Source organism: Octodon degus, unplaced genomic scaffold (genome assembly GCF_000260255.1).
Source record: "Octodon degus isolate 3935 unplaced genomic scaffold, OctDeg1.0 scaffold00089, whole genome shotgun sequence".
In the NCBI taxonomy this organism is placed as follows: domain Eukaryota; kingdom Metazoa; phylum Chordata; class Mammalia; order Rodentia; family Octodontidae; genus Octodon; species Octodon degus.
The window spans coordinates 7,740,608-7,755,477 of record NW_004524665.1 but is presented as its reverse complement, the minus strand read 5'-3'; the positions used below and the strand labels follow the sequence as shown (position 1 = coordinate 7,755,477).

The 14,870-nt window shown below is 55.1% G+C and overlaps 1 protein-coding gene across 36 annotated transcripts in view; it reads right to left on the bottom strand.

Annotated features, from left to right (window-relative positions):
• The window catches only part of Lrrfip1 (LRR binding FLII interacting protein 1), a 96,712-nt gene extending 89,573 nt beyond the window's left edge, over positions 1-7,139 (bottom strand). For all 36 annotated transcript variants that reach the window (XM_023722166.1, XM_023722167.1, XM_023722170.1 and 33 more), the window contains exon 1: positions 7,011-7,139. In XM_023722166.1, coding sequence (XP_023577934.1) covers positions 7,011-7,100 — 90 coding nt within the window. In that variant the 5' untranslated portion in view covers positions 7,101-7,139. The remainder of the gene's footprint in view (positions 1-7,010) is intronic.
• Positions 7,140-14,870: the final 7,731 nt, after the last annotated feature.

The following is a 14,870-nucleotide window of genomic DNA, read 5'->3' as shown; positions in this document are numbered from 1 at the left end:
ATATATATATAAAGTTGGGGACCTGGGGCACCAGCCGAGCACTGAAGCGCTTGTCAAGGGCCTCCACAGCGGGGGGCCTGGGCTCGCACAGCTGTGTGCACTGCCCAGGCGCCGCTGTCTAACTTCCACCGCCTGGTGGTGCCCCGCTCAGCCTTGGCAATGCTGCCGTCCAGGTGGTGCCTCACTCTCGGGCAGGGTCAGCCCTCATCTGGACACTGCTCCATGGTAGAAGACAGAGTCCAGACAGGCAAAGTGCAAGAAGAAAAAGGAAGTGGCAGCCCAAACTTGGGGACAAGAGATAAGTCACAAGACAGGGTGGAGGCCAAGCTTGCGATCCCGGCATGGGGGAGGCCGAGGCGGGAGGACTGCGTGAATCTGGGGCTGACCTCATGAGTCACTGACCCCAGAGCAAACAGATGAAAGGAAAATGCTAGAAAATCCCAAACACCAGAGTGAATCCTCTCAGACTGGCAGGACAAAGTGAATTAAGAAGGTGTGGTGTGGTGGCGCACACCTACAATCTCAGCACTCAGGAGGCTGAGGCAGGAGGATCACTGTGAGTTGAAAGGCAACCTGGGCTACATAAGTGTGTTCAAGAAAGAATAAAAGACCAAAAAAAAAAAAGCGAGTTTGAGGCCAGTCTCAACCCCACAGGCAGAGTGTGTCTCAAATAAACCAAAAAGGAGAGAGAGAGAGAGAGAGAGAGAGAGAGAGAGAGAGAGAGAGAGAAAGAGAGAAGGGTGTTGTGGATGTTATACAAAAGCAACAAAGAGCCACCACCTGAACCCTTGGAGGTGGCACCCGAATCCAGGGCAGGCCGCTCAGGGGGAGTGGGGAAGAGCAGTGGCATGCTCGCCCATGAAGTCTAACCGGAAGACAAAATATTTGAAACAAGGAGTGAAAAGCAGTTGCAGTGAACAACAGGAGGGTCCGAAACGGGGAACAGAGAGCGTGGTGAGGCGGGAAGAACTCAAGGAGACCTCCCGGCATTCAGAGCCAAGTCTCGGGCCTGAAGGAGGCAGCCGGCAGCACTGAGGGTGGAGAGCCGAACAGACAGCAGAGTAATTGGCCCGCAGGACGCTCAAACTGTCCAAGGCCTCGGGACTCTCAGCCTGAGAGCTAGACTGAATTGGAGAAAACGTTGCTTTTAGTTATGGCAGGTCCGCGGCTCGGGTGTCAGGAGAGCGCGAGGCGGCGGTGTGCAGGCTTGCTTCGGCCTGGTTCCCACTCAGCTCTGCTGTGGGGAGGGGGTTCCCAGACAGTAGCTGTCAGCCAATCGCAGCCTTTCTCACACAAAGGCACACCGTTCCTTTCACCTCTGCCTCTCACTCAGTCAGCTGACAATCCATGCTGGACACAACTTCAAAATCTGCACTGAAATCTCACTGTGATTTGGAAAATTATTTCTAACCTAGAACTCTATAGGTAACCAAGCCATCAACAGAGCGGGAGGGTAGAATAAAGACATTTGCAGACATGCAAATGTTTAGAAAAGGCCTTCTTGTTGAGAAAGCTACTGAAGGGCAGCTTCCAGGAAAATGAGACAGCAAGTCAAGAACAACAACGACACACAGTCCAGGAAGGCCTCTACCCCCAGATGGGGATGTTTAATAACACAGAAGATAGTGTTAGGAAGGGTTCTGATGAAAAGTTTATGAAAAATTAGAAATGATACATCTGTAGATAGAGAAGAAGCTAAAAAGAAAGAATTCATTCCAGGAAAAGCGCGGCGTTGCCTGAAGCAGGAAACGTGACCGGTTGCACACTGCTTGGCTCTACAGTCAACATGACTAGCATTGCCTGCATCTTCCCTGTCACCCCCATTTCTAAATGCTTACCATGTGGCATCACGGTCCCGAGGTCTTTTCAGGAAATATTCCACTTGCTCTTGTCACCACCCTGTGAGAAATGGACCCTTGGAATTTCCCGGCGCTGCTTATGGTCTGAGATGGCTAGGAAACTTGCCTGAGGCTGAGGAAAAGTGACAGACTTGGGACTTGGACCCTGGCACTACTCTTGCAGCCAGGCTCTTGTGGGTGACAGGGGGCAGAGGTGGGGACGGCATGGGCCCAGGCCCCCAGTCCACACCCACCTCAGCCAGGAAGCCCATGGGCGCCACCTGTGCAGGTCACCTGCAGCTGGAGGATGCACAGCACGTAGGAGAATGGAGATGCCGGCTGGTCACGTGGGGCCTCGGGGCCCTGGAAGGACCTGGCATTTCTGGTGATGCTGGAGCCCCTGGGACTCTCCATGGCATGTGACAGAGGACCCCCAGCTGCCTGTGGAGTCCGCTGGGAACTGGGTGGAGGATGTGGTGATACTGTGGCACTGAGGACAGGAGAGGAGAGGAGTGGTGGGGAGGCCAGGGACACACGGCTCTCAGGCAACATCCCCCGACAGCTCTCAGGTCCACTGGGGGCATGGCCCAGGCATGGGAGAAGTCGGCTGCACCCTAGGGTGTCACCTGCGATGGGCTTTCAAGGAGTCACAGAGCTGACGTAGAAATAGCAAGGATGAGTAGCTAGAATAACCAGCTGCTGGGTGGCCTCAGGCGGCTCTCTCAGCATCTGAGCCCATTTTCTCTGGGGGATGGGACTTGACACCATAAGGAGGTGGACATCTAGACAGGGTTCACGGGTGGCAGCCAGGTCCCTCAACTTCCACCAGCCTCTTCAGGGCTCCTTACACAAATCCCAACCCTAAAGCCAGGTACAGTGGCGCACATCTGTTATCCCAGCACTTGGGAGGCTGAGACAGGGGAATTCCTGCAAGGCCAGCCTTGGCTGCACAGTGAGACCAAACCATACCACACCACCCAGCCCTAAGATGGAGGCAAAGAGAGTTTAGAGACTCACCCAGGGGAAGGGAGTAGCTAGCTCTGACAGAAATAGCTACAGGGTGAGGCCCTTGGGACCCACAGGCCTGTCCCCAGCTGTGCTCTGATTCCCTCTCTAACCGGAAGCATCTTTGGGAAGCATGTAAGTAGTCCAAGGTCACAGCTGCAGGGATGATGGCCTGTCCCAGGCGCTCTACCACCATGGCATCTGTCTGTCCCAGGAGGGGCTAGGGAAGGGCAGTCACAGAAGTGCCTGGGCCAGAACGTGAGGCAGGACAGCGCTTGTGTCAGCCCCTGGACTCTGCTCCTACCCAACCTGCACAGTGGGACATCAGATGCTGCCCCACCTGCAAAGCCAGGCAGCTGGGGGCCAGGCCTGCTTTGCAGCCCTGCAGGGCTGAGCCTGGACTTTGTTTTCATTATATCCACAGCACTTATTTGCTGAGATGGGGTTCTGCTATGTCACTGAGTTGCCCAGGGAACTTAAGACCCTCCTGCCTCAGCCTCCCAAGCCACAACAAGCCTGGCCAAGCCAGGCTGTAGGTGGTTTCTTTCTTTCTTTCTTTCTTTCTTTCTTTCTTTCTTTCTTTCTTTCTTTCTTTCTTTCTTTCTTTCTTTCTTTCTTTTTTGGCTGGTTCAGCCCACTCTGAGGATGGGGCTGGGTCAGCATGTGGAATCTGGGATTGAACCTCAGTCCCCTGCGGCTACCTAAGCTTCCTAAGTAGGCACTTTAGACCACTGAGCTATCTCACCGGCCCCTGCAGGTGGTTTCAACTGGGTGAGCAGCCTCAGAAAAGCAAATTCACAGGGATGGAAAGGCCCACTGCAGTGGGTACAGCCTGAGACGGGGGGTACACACCACGTCCTCAGGAGGCGAGTGACCCTCTTTCCACCAGCAAGCCACAGCTGGAGTCCTGTGCTCTTGTCACTCACAGCCCGCAGAGAGGCCCTATGGGGCTGCACAGGAAGTGACAGGGACCTGTCCAGAAGGCTCAGCATGAGAAAGAGGACACCTTCCTGCACCTGGCAGTGTGGTGGTGAGCGCGGAGCTGGGACAGATCTGCCAGCTGTGGTGAGCTGATGGGTCGGTGGGATTTATTCATTGTTTATTTTGGGCGGTTTTGAGACAGAGTCTCCCTGAGCAGCCGAGGCTGTCCTGCATCTCTTGGTGGTCCTCCTGCCTCAGCCTCCTGAGTGCTGTGATTACAGATATGTGCCACTATACCTAGGTGAATAAAGCTCCAGCTCCTCACGCTGTCCGCTCACCCTCTCAAACTGCCAGTAACTGTAAGTTGAGGTTCCAGCTTGGGGGTGTCACCAGGTGGCCTCTGCTCCTCCTTGTGGCTCAGCTTTGACCACTTCCAGCAGGATGGGTCCCCAGCCCCACAACTCTTGCGACCTGACCCAGACTACCGGTGCCCAGGAAGGCCCTTGGAGCACCTGCACTGCCCTCTCTTTGGTCCCTCGCAGCCGCCCAAGTGCTCCATGGTGGGCTCAGCTCATGGGCAGATGGGGCTGTGTGCCTGAGGGACTGAGAGGGCCCCAAGCAGCCATGGCAATTCCTCAGGGAGAGGCCTCTGGTGCTCAGCATGTGGCCCTGGAGGATGGTACAGCCAGCAAGGGGGAGCCTGGTAGCAAGATGCAGCCGGCCTCCTCAGAGCCTCGACCTGGCAGAGCAAGCTTCATAGAAGAGCCTGGTCCTACATGGTGACACATGGAATCCTATCTGCTCCAGGCTTTGTGCCCAAGGTCAGGACCTCTCTCCTGGCAGTCAAAGATCTCACTGACGGATGCGCCCTTGAAGGCCTCCCAGAACAGCTTCCTCCAGGAAGCCGCCCTGACCCCACCTGCAGGCCGCCTCCCTCCCTCGTTTCCCACTGGCCTTCAGGGCTTTCATGCCCTTTCCAAACCTGATCACCCGTGCATCCTGAGTCCTTTCTTTTTTATGGGACAGGGCCTCACTACATAAGACCAGGATGGCCTCAAACTCACAGCAGTCCTCCTGCTTCAGCCTCCCAAGTGCTGGGATGACTGATGTGCACCACCCTGCCAGGAAGGACTCCTTTCTGACCCCACTCCTCAGGACAGGGACTCTGGGCTCCAATACTCAGATCTGTCACCTCAGTGAGAACACTGAATCTCCAACTCTTTCTATTTTCCTAAGAACACAAGAATTCAGCAAAGAGACACTTGCCATTTGAACCACGAGCTAAATGTTCACCTGGGAAATAAAATGTGATATTTGGGGTCAGGGAGATGGCTCAATGGAATAAGCACTTCCTTGGCAAGCTCAAGGGCCTGAGTTCAATCCCGGGTTCCCCCCACCAAAAAAAAAAAGTTACAATGTGATCTTCGGTGGGGCACAAGGGTGGCACCAGCTCCCTCTAGTTACTGCTCCACACATGCACGCCAGACTGTGGCCAGTGTCAGTGAGCAGAGACACTCGTGGACACCTCCACAACCTTCCTGTCTGCTCACACTTTCCCCATGCTGTGAGCCCACCCAGGGTCAGGCTGGGCCTGCTCTCTAGCAGACAGAGCCATGGCAGCCCAGGGCTGACGCGGTGACTATCTTTGTCTCCGCCAGCTGCCCCTGCTGGGTGGGGTCGGACCAGGGCCGTCAGTCCCGGGGTTCCCCTGCCTGGTCCATTCTATTTTTATAGGAGCAGCAGATAGAAGCCGGACTCTGGGGACACTCATTCTTTGCGCTTGTCTCCTACCCACCCCATGGTGAGAAAGGCCCCCTTTCCTGGTCCCCGCTGGCTCTCCCAGAGAACATGCGTGTGCAGTGGTCAAACACACACACACACACACACACACACAAACACACATGACCAACTTCTCCGGCGTGCTCAGGCCAGGAGGCCAGGCGCTGGTCTATATTTAGCCTAAGGTCCCAGGGTTCTATTTATTAACTTTGCAACAGATGCCAGGAGCGCCTACTACAGACCTGGCTCCCTGCTGAGGCCTCAGGACGCGAGCAGTGGACGCTGGCTTGCTGGGGTCACCTTCCACATGGCATCATCCTCGGGCTCCCTGACAGCCACACCAGGTGCAAAGCAAGGGCGGGGTGTGTCAAGCAAAGGCTGGGAGGCCTGTGCCTGGGTGACAACGAGGGAGAGCTCAGTACAAGGCGGTCTTCCAGAAGGCAGACTGTCATTGGCCTTCGAGGGATGAGTAGGAGTTTGACAGGAGGGCCTTTTCCATCTCATACACAGAAATTATGCCTTTGTTCACTCAATGGCTGGCACACACTGACTGTGGCCACCCGCCCAGAAAAGCAAAATCAGACCTTCACGATGACAAGACATCTAGCAACGGGTTACCGGCCAGACCCTAACAACAGCTGATGAGTGGAACTGCAGAAGCCGCTGAGTTGCTAGGTGTTTTCCCACCCAGAAACAATGAGGCGGATGGTAGCTCCCCATCACGCCCACGCAGGAAACCCGCGTGGACAGCCGTGGTGCACGTGTGTGGCTTTCTCTCGTACTAATACGCATAGGTCCACAGAACCAATTGCGCTGAGAGGCCACAGCTGAAATGCGAAGCGCCTTCGCGCGCCCACGCCCCAACCACTTGCCCCGACGGAAGCCGCGGCTACTGATCCGCTCTTCATCTTTCTGGGCACCCGTGGCACTGGCTTGCGGTTGACGCCTTACGGCACCCCGGCCTCCTTCAAACCCCACCACGTTCATTAGGAAAAGAACCAGGGTCTCCGGACCCTGCCTCAACTCGGAGCGGCCTCCCAGGGCGCCCGCACCTGGCGGGTGCCGAACGAGGGTGCCGGAGTCCCCAGGCCCATGCCCAGCAGCGCCTCGGTGATAAGTGATGGCAGATGGTGTCCAATCTGACTCGGACCTCTCTCAGGGCCATGCGGACTCGGTGGATCCGCCCTGACCTCGGGGTTGCGCAGCCCCTCCTCCTCCGGCGGGCGGGCGCAACTAAGAGGGGCGCTGCTTCGGTCCCCCTGCCCGACCCGGCCCATCCCTGGGCCGCTGCGCGCAGCTCCGCCGTCCACCGGCTCAGCGCCCGCGGGGGCTGAGGACCAGGTCGGCAGCGCCACGGAGCTGTCGCCGGGGTGAGGGGGCGCCGGCCGCAGGGGACCCCGGGGGAGCCGGCGCTGCGCCACCGGGACCTTAGTCCGCCCGGTCCCGCCCCGTCCCCGCCCTGCTCACCTCGCGCGCGATGCGGCTCAGCGCGTCGTCCTCCGCTGTCAGCCGCTCGCGCTGCGGGAGCCGCCTGCGCCCCGCGCCCTGCGAGCCCATGGCCCCGCGTGTCAGCACTGCTCCGCGGCCGCGGCGCCTCCTCCGTGCGGCGTCCCCGGGCGTCATGGCGTCACGGGCGGCGCGGGCGCACGCACGGCCGCGGGGTGGCGCGCGGCGCAGGGTCGCCAGGGTACTGGGTCCGCACGGAGGACAACCGGGCTCTGAGGACAGGGAGGAGGTGGCCTCGGCCCTGCCTCCATGAGCATCCCCAACGCCTTTTAGTGTATTCCAGCTTCTAGAAAGTCTGCAGTAGGGTGGGAGGTGCCCAGCGACGCCCTGCGATGCTCTAGGAACCCCGCGTGGGACCTTGTGGGTGCCCTCGCCCTCCGCCAGCTATTTCAAGAGTCTCAGGGAGGGGACTAGTGGCTGAATTGGATGCTGGGGAGAACTTCAGGTGGTGGGCCCTGGGGAGAGGGGAAAGGCCTCTGCAGCCCCTTTCACCTTCCCAAAAGTCAGGGTAGTGTGTCTCAGTGGACAGCCAACCTACTGGACCGCCGAGAGCCTCACCTGCCTGCTACTTGACCGCTGAAAGCCTCACCCCCCTGTTACAGGGCTGCCGAGGCCTTCCAGTTCCGCGTCCCTCCCCCACTCCAGGCTGGAGGCAATTGTAGGAGAAATCGGGCGGCAGCCCTCTAGAGGTTCCAGCCTGTGCAGAACTCCTTATCCCAGGCTAGGGCCAACCTCCAGTAGTTCTACTCTGGAAGAAGTGTCTGGCCCTAATGCCTGCTTTCCTCCCACGATCACTCAGTTTTCCTGCTGCTGAGGTGCGGTACCCCACACCCACAACACAAGGGACAGCAGGTCTAATTAGGCTCCCGGTTTAAGGGGTTCGGTCTATGACTGACTCTAAGATGGGAGCACCATGGCCGAAGGGCGGGGTGAGCAAAGCTGCTGAGGTCCTGCTGGTCGGGTGTAGAGAAGGGGAAGGATCTGGGGGAAGGGCCAGGGCCAGACACAGAGGCCATGTCACAGCTCCATGCCCCAACCCACACGCCCAGAAGTGGGCTTCACTGACACTGACACAACTAACGCTGACCTTTGCACTTGCTCTCCCGTCCTCCCTGTTCTTGCTTTCCTCTTTCTCTGCTCATGGGGACTTAAGGTCTCTTTGTCTTCTGACACTTTGGGTCTTCCATGATGACCTGCTGCACAGGGAGGGCAGGAACAGATGTGTCACACTCGTCTCTTCCCAGGGGACAGACTGATGAGTGCTAGGGCATTCAGAGTGCAGGGAGCTGCTGCTGTCCAGATAGGGCCTTCCTCCCTCCAGGGCTGGACAGAGGGGTCTGGAGAGCACCGGCCTATAGACACTGACCTCACCCTGCCCACTTCCAGGAAGGAGCCAACTTTCAGAACTCTTGGACCAGTGCTTATGCTCTTCACATGGCCCTAGGTGTCCAAACCCCTCAGGTTCAAGCCCTGTGTTCATATCTTCCTCTGGCAACTGTGCTCTTGGGCTGGGTCTGCTCTCATGTTACAATTAGATTTTACCTTTATGTAGTCATTTGTTTATTCATTGCTTGTATTTATTTGTGTTTGAGACAGAGTCTTGCTATGTAGTTTATTTAGGCTGGCCTGGGACTTACTGCCACCTTCTTGCCACAGCCTCCTGAGTGCTGGAAGGACAGGTGACCACTGGAGGCCATTCATTTAATTTGTGGTACAGGGCATGGAACTCAGGGCCTGGCACATGCTGGGCAAGCCCTCTGCACTGAGTCACCCCCAAGGCCCTCAATGCCTGCCTCTAAATGGAAGTGTTACCTCTGGCTGTGTTCGTGTGCCAGGCTGCGATCACAGAATAGCTCAGAGCTTGTGATGTGCATAGCCATGGAAATTCATTTCTCATAGTGTGGAGGCCGAGCGTCTGAGATCAAGGTGCCTGCAGATTCTGGGTCTTGCCTTACCCAGGCCTCCATGGAGAGCCCTCACCCACTCGTGAGGGTCAATGTGCACACATTCCAGAAATGAAATTGTTCTGACAGAAAAGCCCAGTGTCCTTGCTAAATGGTGTTTTAGAAGAAGAATATTAGAGGACCCCAATAACAGTTCAAGCCATGCCTCAAATAATACGACACTCAGTGACTTAGTGGATTGGTGACTGGTGGTCAACTTGTTCTACCCAGCTGACCTGAACCAGCGTGGTACTGGGTGTGGAGGCTGCCTGAGGGCTGTTGCTGGTAGCGTAAGAGGCAGAGCTGGAGAAGCTGAAGGGAGGCCATTAAGGAAGCTGTTGGGAGAAGCTGGCGGACCTGGTAGGAGCTGCTGGCTCTCCTGGGCTGTTCTGCTGGGGGACTGTGTCATGCTGGCTTTCCTGATGACCTTGGCTGTTCTTGTCGGAGGAGGAGCTCGGGACCTCCTTGTCATTGAGAATGGCTGCAGTTCACTTTGGGGGAGCTCTGGTCCTCACCTTGATCATCACTTCTTGGCTCCGCAGAGGAAGATGGTGTGTTGCTCGGCCTCGTGGAGAAGCTTGTCATGCTGGCTTTCCTGATGACCTTGGCTTTTCTTGTCACTGGAGGAGCTTGGGACCTTGTTGTCACTGAGAATGGCTGCAGTTCACTTTTGAGGAGGCTCTGATCCTCATCTTGAGCATCATTTCCTGGATCTGGAGGGGAAGATGGTTCACTGCTCAGTCCTGAGAAGCGTGTCATGCTGGCTTTCCTGATGGGAATTGAGCTTTCCTCATTGCTGGAGGAGTTCAAGACCTCACTGTTGCTGAGGATAGGGTGGTGCTTTTAGGGGGAGCTCTGGTCTTACCTTGAGCATCACTTCCTGGCTCCAGTGCAGATCCCGCAGCCTGCTGCACTGATCCTTCATCCCACTGGCACAGACTTTGTAGTTTCCACCACTGGCCTTCAGGCCTTCCCAGCGCAGACCATGCAGCAGAACTGCACGAGACATTGCCATGGGCTCTTGGTCTCCAGCTGGACTTGTGGGGGGCATTGTTATGGGCTCCAGGTCTTCAGCTGGACTCATGCAGAGTATTAAGATCTGGCCCTCAGCTGGATTCTTTGGTCTTTAGTGTGTGGACAGATCTCCTGCACTCTTGTATATGATTTTTTTGTGATTATACAATAATCCTATAAAATGTGTCCTATATTGTGTTGTTTTCCTTGCAAAACCCCAAGCCATGGCAGCACTCCAGAAGTACTTCCATGAGGCCCCGGGGTGATGGCAGGTACCTCTAATCCTACCACTCAGGAAGCAGGGGCAGGAGGATTGCTGTACCTTTGAGGCCAGCCTGGGCTACATAGTGAGTTCAAGACCAGACTGAACTGCATAGTGATATCCTGCCTCAACAAGAGAAGAAACAGGGCTGGGGAGCTGGCGCAGCAGCATAGGTGCCTGCCTGGTGAGTGCAAGGTCCTGAGTTCAGTCCCTGGTAGCAGACAGAAACAAATAAATAAAGGAAAAGAAATCCAGATGTTCACAAGCAGTCTGAAGATTCAGTGCAGGTTCCTTTCCATTTTATAGGACACTCCTGGAGGACACAGCCCAGGAAGACACTGGTACCCTCAGCGGGCACTGCTGTACCAGGACAAGTGTGCTGAGACTACAGTGTGAGTACAGTGAAAATCAGACACACAAGTGTGTCACGTGGCTTCTCTTATATGAATGCCTTGGCTACTTTCCCCTCATTGCTGGGACAAAATACCTGACGTCCAAGACTAGGAAGGAAGGCTTACTTAGCTCACAGTTAGTGGAGGTTTCAGTCCATACTGGGCTGGCTCCATGGCAGAGTGGCACGTGACAGAGGGCAGCAGTTCAGGGAAGTGGAGGACAGCGAAAGCAGCAGGAGCAAAAAGGGAGGAGCAGCAGGCACAGGCCTGTCTCCTCCCCTACATTGTACACAGGCTGCCACCCCAGGGCGGGTGGAGCACTCATCCTATAATCCCAGCGTTGAACCATGGATCAAGCACAAGCTCTAGAAGCCACCTATGAATGCAGGAGGCTTTGTGGGGACACCTAGACACAAACCATGACATGGAAAACCCAAAATCTATATAAAGAGCAAAATAAGTGACAGCACAAATAGGGAGGTCTTTTTCATGGGAAAGAGAAGAAGGGATGGAGGGAGCAGGGGAGGGGACAGAAGAATTAAGATGTGTTCTATATGGCTTGAATGCCCCACGAGGGACCTCGCTGCTGTGCGCTGCAGACAGGGACTAAGACAAATAACTAACAAAATATAAGTGAATTGCTGTGGCCACCCCTTACTCTCCAGCAGTTGAAGGCACCATGGTCCAGTCACCTTCTACACGTATGAGAATGCAGGGAGATGCTGTTGAGACACAGGGCTGCTCTGCCATTGCCTCTGTGTTGGGAGTGCCTTCCTGTGGAGCCGAGGAGGCTGCCCCTCCCCTCCCCCAGCTTGCAGACTTCCTTTGTGGCAGACTGGATCCAGATTCCACCCAGCAGGCTGTGTGTGGTCCTTGGGGACGTGGGACCCCTCCATCCACGAGAGCTTCTTTCTGGTCAAAGATGCCTCATGGATCTGATGTCCAGGCCCTGGACTCACCATGGTCACCTTTGGGCCTGGCCCCGAGCCCCTGCTGCTTGGAGCTGCTCCTGTCTGTGTCTTCTGTGGAATATTTCTAAATCAGGGAATCAGCCCACGTGGCTGTGGGAAAAACTTGTGGTCTCCCAGGACACCACCATTTTCCATAAGCTTTTGTTTGTTTTTGTTTTAAGAGGGTTTCACTTTCCAGTCTGTCGCCAAGACATTCTGAGAATGAGTGTCCACCTTTGTCCTTGGTAACCTTATTCAGAGCGCATATGGCAACTTCACTAATGGTAGATTATGAACATAATGTCTTCATAAATAAACACCAATCTTGCTGCAATCCTGCTGCCTCGGCCTCCTGAGTGCTGGCATAGCAAGCATGCACTACTGCACCCAGCTCTGTAGAATAAATCTTTTTGTGTGTGTGTGTGTGTGGTACCAGAGATTGAACCCAGGACCTTGTGCTTGCCAGGCAGGCACTTATTCTACTGAGCTATCTCTCCAGTCCAGTAGAATAAATCTTGGTGTTCACTTCTTTTCCTTTCTTTGTCTCTGCCAGTTAATCCCATTTCCTGCGTCCATGGCCAGTGACAGTCTGTCAGCTGCAGGGCGGGGTCTGGGTGTGCTGTTTCCCCAAGACCCTGGCCAGTGGTTCTGCGCCGTGACTGCTTCCTCTGCTGCACCTGGGCGTCCACACCATCGAGTCTGAAGCCTCCCGCTCCCCTGGGGACTTCAGAGCTGTGGCCAGGGCGGCGTCTCTGGAGCCTTCTCCGTGTTTCCGAGGACAGCGCCAGCTTACCCGTCACCCACATCCTCCTCCAGCACGGTGCAGATGTTCCGGGCCACTGTCCTCATTCTGGAGGATGTGCGCCACATTTTTGGCAGTAGCTTTTAAAAGCACTCTGTGTCCTTGATTTGTCAATTTTAAAATAGCACAAACATTTCATCAAGGTTTTTGTTCTGATGAATAACGCTCATGCTGGAAATGACAGCATGTTAGGGGAGTGCAGAGCCACAAACTCGGGCCTTGGGCCTCGCAGAGTTGGCCCGAGGGGCTGGGGCAGCACCAGGCGTCCCAGCCAGCCAATCTATTTTAAGAACACAATAGGAAAATAGTTTGTCTCTTATTTATTATTTGGTGTGCTCTAGTGGAACTCTTCATATCTACTTCTTTACTCTTTGCATCTAAATCTGCACTTTGTAGAAATCAGCATCTCCACGAGCTGGGTGTTCCAGCACTGGGAAGGCTGAGGCGGGAGGGTGGCTGTGAGTTCCAGGCCAGTTGGAGACATGTATCGAGACTCTGTCTCAAAAAAAGAAAGAAGCAAAGAAAGAGAAACCAGTGATCTCCAGCAGAAGAAAAACCATATGCATCTTTTTAAATTTTTATCTTTTTATTGAGACAGGATCTTGCCATGTAGCCCAGGCTGCCCTGGAACTCACAGCAGTCCTGCTTCAGCCTCCTAAGTGCTGGGATTCCAGGTGTGGGTCAGCACACCCAGCTTGTGTGAGTTCTTTCTTGTGGAAGGTTTTCTTTCCTCAGCAGGAGTAAGTCAGGATGTGGGGTAGGCACTGGGAGGACCCCCTGGCCACCTGTTCCTGTAAAGCGGCTGTGGGGGCAGGTCTGGGGAGCCCCATACGATAGCTTGATGCCATGCAATATGCAAGGTGGGCCTGGGGCCTGCGAGACTCAGCCTGCAGCTCTTGGGGTCAGAGAAGCTGAGCCGGAGTCCAGGAGCTGACAAACTGCCCACCCAATGGTGGTGTCTCGCTGGGCTTCAGGTAGCACCATGGGCCTGAGGACAGCATGGCTCCTCCTGCAGGAGGACTTCCTGGATCAGCAGGACCTCAGCAAGCAAGGGAAGGGCAGAGAGCGCTGCTGGGCCTAGGGAGAGTGGTGGGCCTCACCTGGCCCCAGGAAGAGGACAGACCCAAGGGTAGAGGCTGGATTGTGTCTCCTTGGGGGCAGAGAGCGTAGGCTGCCACGCTGGGCGTGGAAAGCAGGTGTGTGTGCGTGCATGCATGTGTGTGTGTGTGCTCCTGTGTGTGTGTGCCAGGTGCACACAAGGTGACCGTGAACTTCTGCTTCCTCCTCCTGGACACCCATGTTGGCCGTGGTAATATCCACAGCCCTCAAGAGATGGGCCGGCCTCAGCGTCCACCAGCAGATGGATGGTGAAGGGCAGTGTGTAGATCTCACTGTCCTACCACCTGGTAAATTATGGCACTTGCAGGGAAGTGGACAGAGCTGGAAATCACCCTGTTATGTGGAATAAACCAGATTCAGGAGTATAAGTATTATGTGGTGTCTCTTAATATGTGGAGGTCTAAAAAAAAAAAAAAAAGATGGCTAGAAAGTAGGCGGGCAGACTATTGTTAGATGAGAGGTAATGCACACCTGCAATCCCTGCACTCAGGGGCTGAGACAGGAGGCTTGCTGTGAGTTCAAGGCCAGCCTGGGCTACATAGGAAGAACTTTCAAAACCCTCAGTTAAAAAAAAGGCCAGCCAGCTCAGCCGATTAAAGCGCCTGCTTAGGCAGGTGCAGGGACCAGGGTTCATCCCCAGCATGCTGTGCTGACCCCACCCCCAGGGCACCCTGAGATAGCAACTGAGACTAGGCATGGTAGCTCAGGCTTGTAACCCCATGGCTTGGGAGGCTGAAAACAGGAGGATCACTATGAGTCTGATCTGTGTAGTGAGACCCTGTAGAACCTGTACTAACTAAATACATTAAAAAAAAAAAATACCCCAGTAGACAGAGGGAGGGAGGCTGAGAGAAGGTAACTGGCATAGAGCATAGATAGCACAGTGTGTGTGTGTGTGTGTGTGTGTGTGTATGTGTGTGTGTGTGTGTGTGTGAAGACATGGCATTAAAATCTGATTGTCTATAAAATTAACAGGCACTAATACTTTCTTTAAAAAAAAAAAAAAAAAACAGGGCCTTGGCATATAGTGTAGGAGGCTGGCATTGAACTCACTATGTAGCCCAGGCTGGCTCTGAACTTGAGATCCTTCTGCCTCAGCCTCCCAAGGGCTAAGTCACAGGCATGCACTACCATGCCCGGCTTCTACATTGTTAAAAAGAGCTCACTGTGCCTTTCCTGGTGGTGGACAAGAGGCTCTTGGGAAGCGCTGCGCAGTGCAGCCTGTTCCTCTCATCCATCTGAAGGGCCTGTAGCTCTTTCACTCACTCATGAGGCTGAGGGCTGCAGGCAGCTGTGCAGGGGGAAAAGGCGCTCAGGCTCTGCTTCCTCTGTGCCCAGA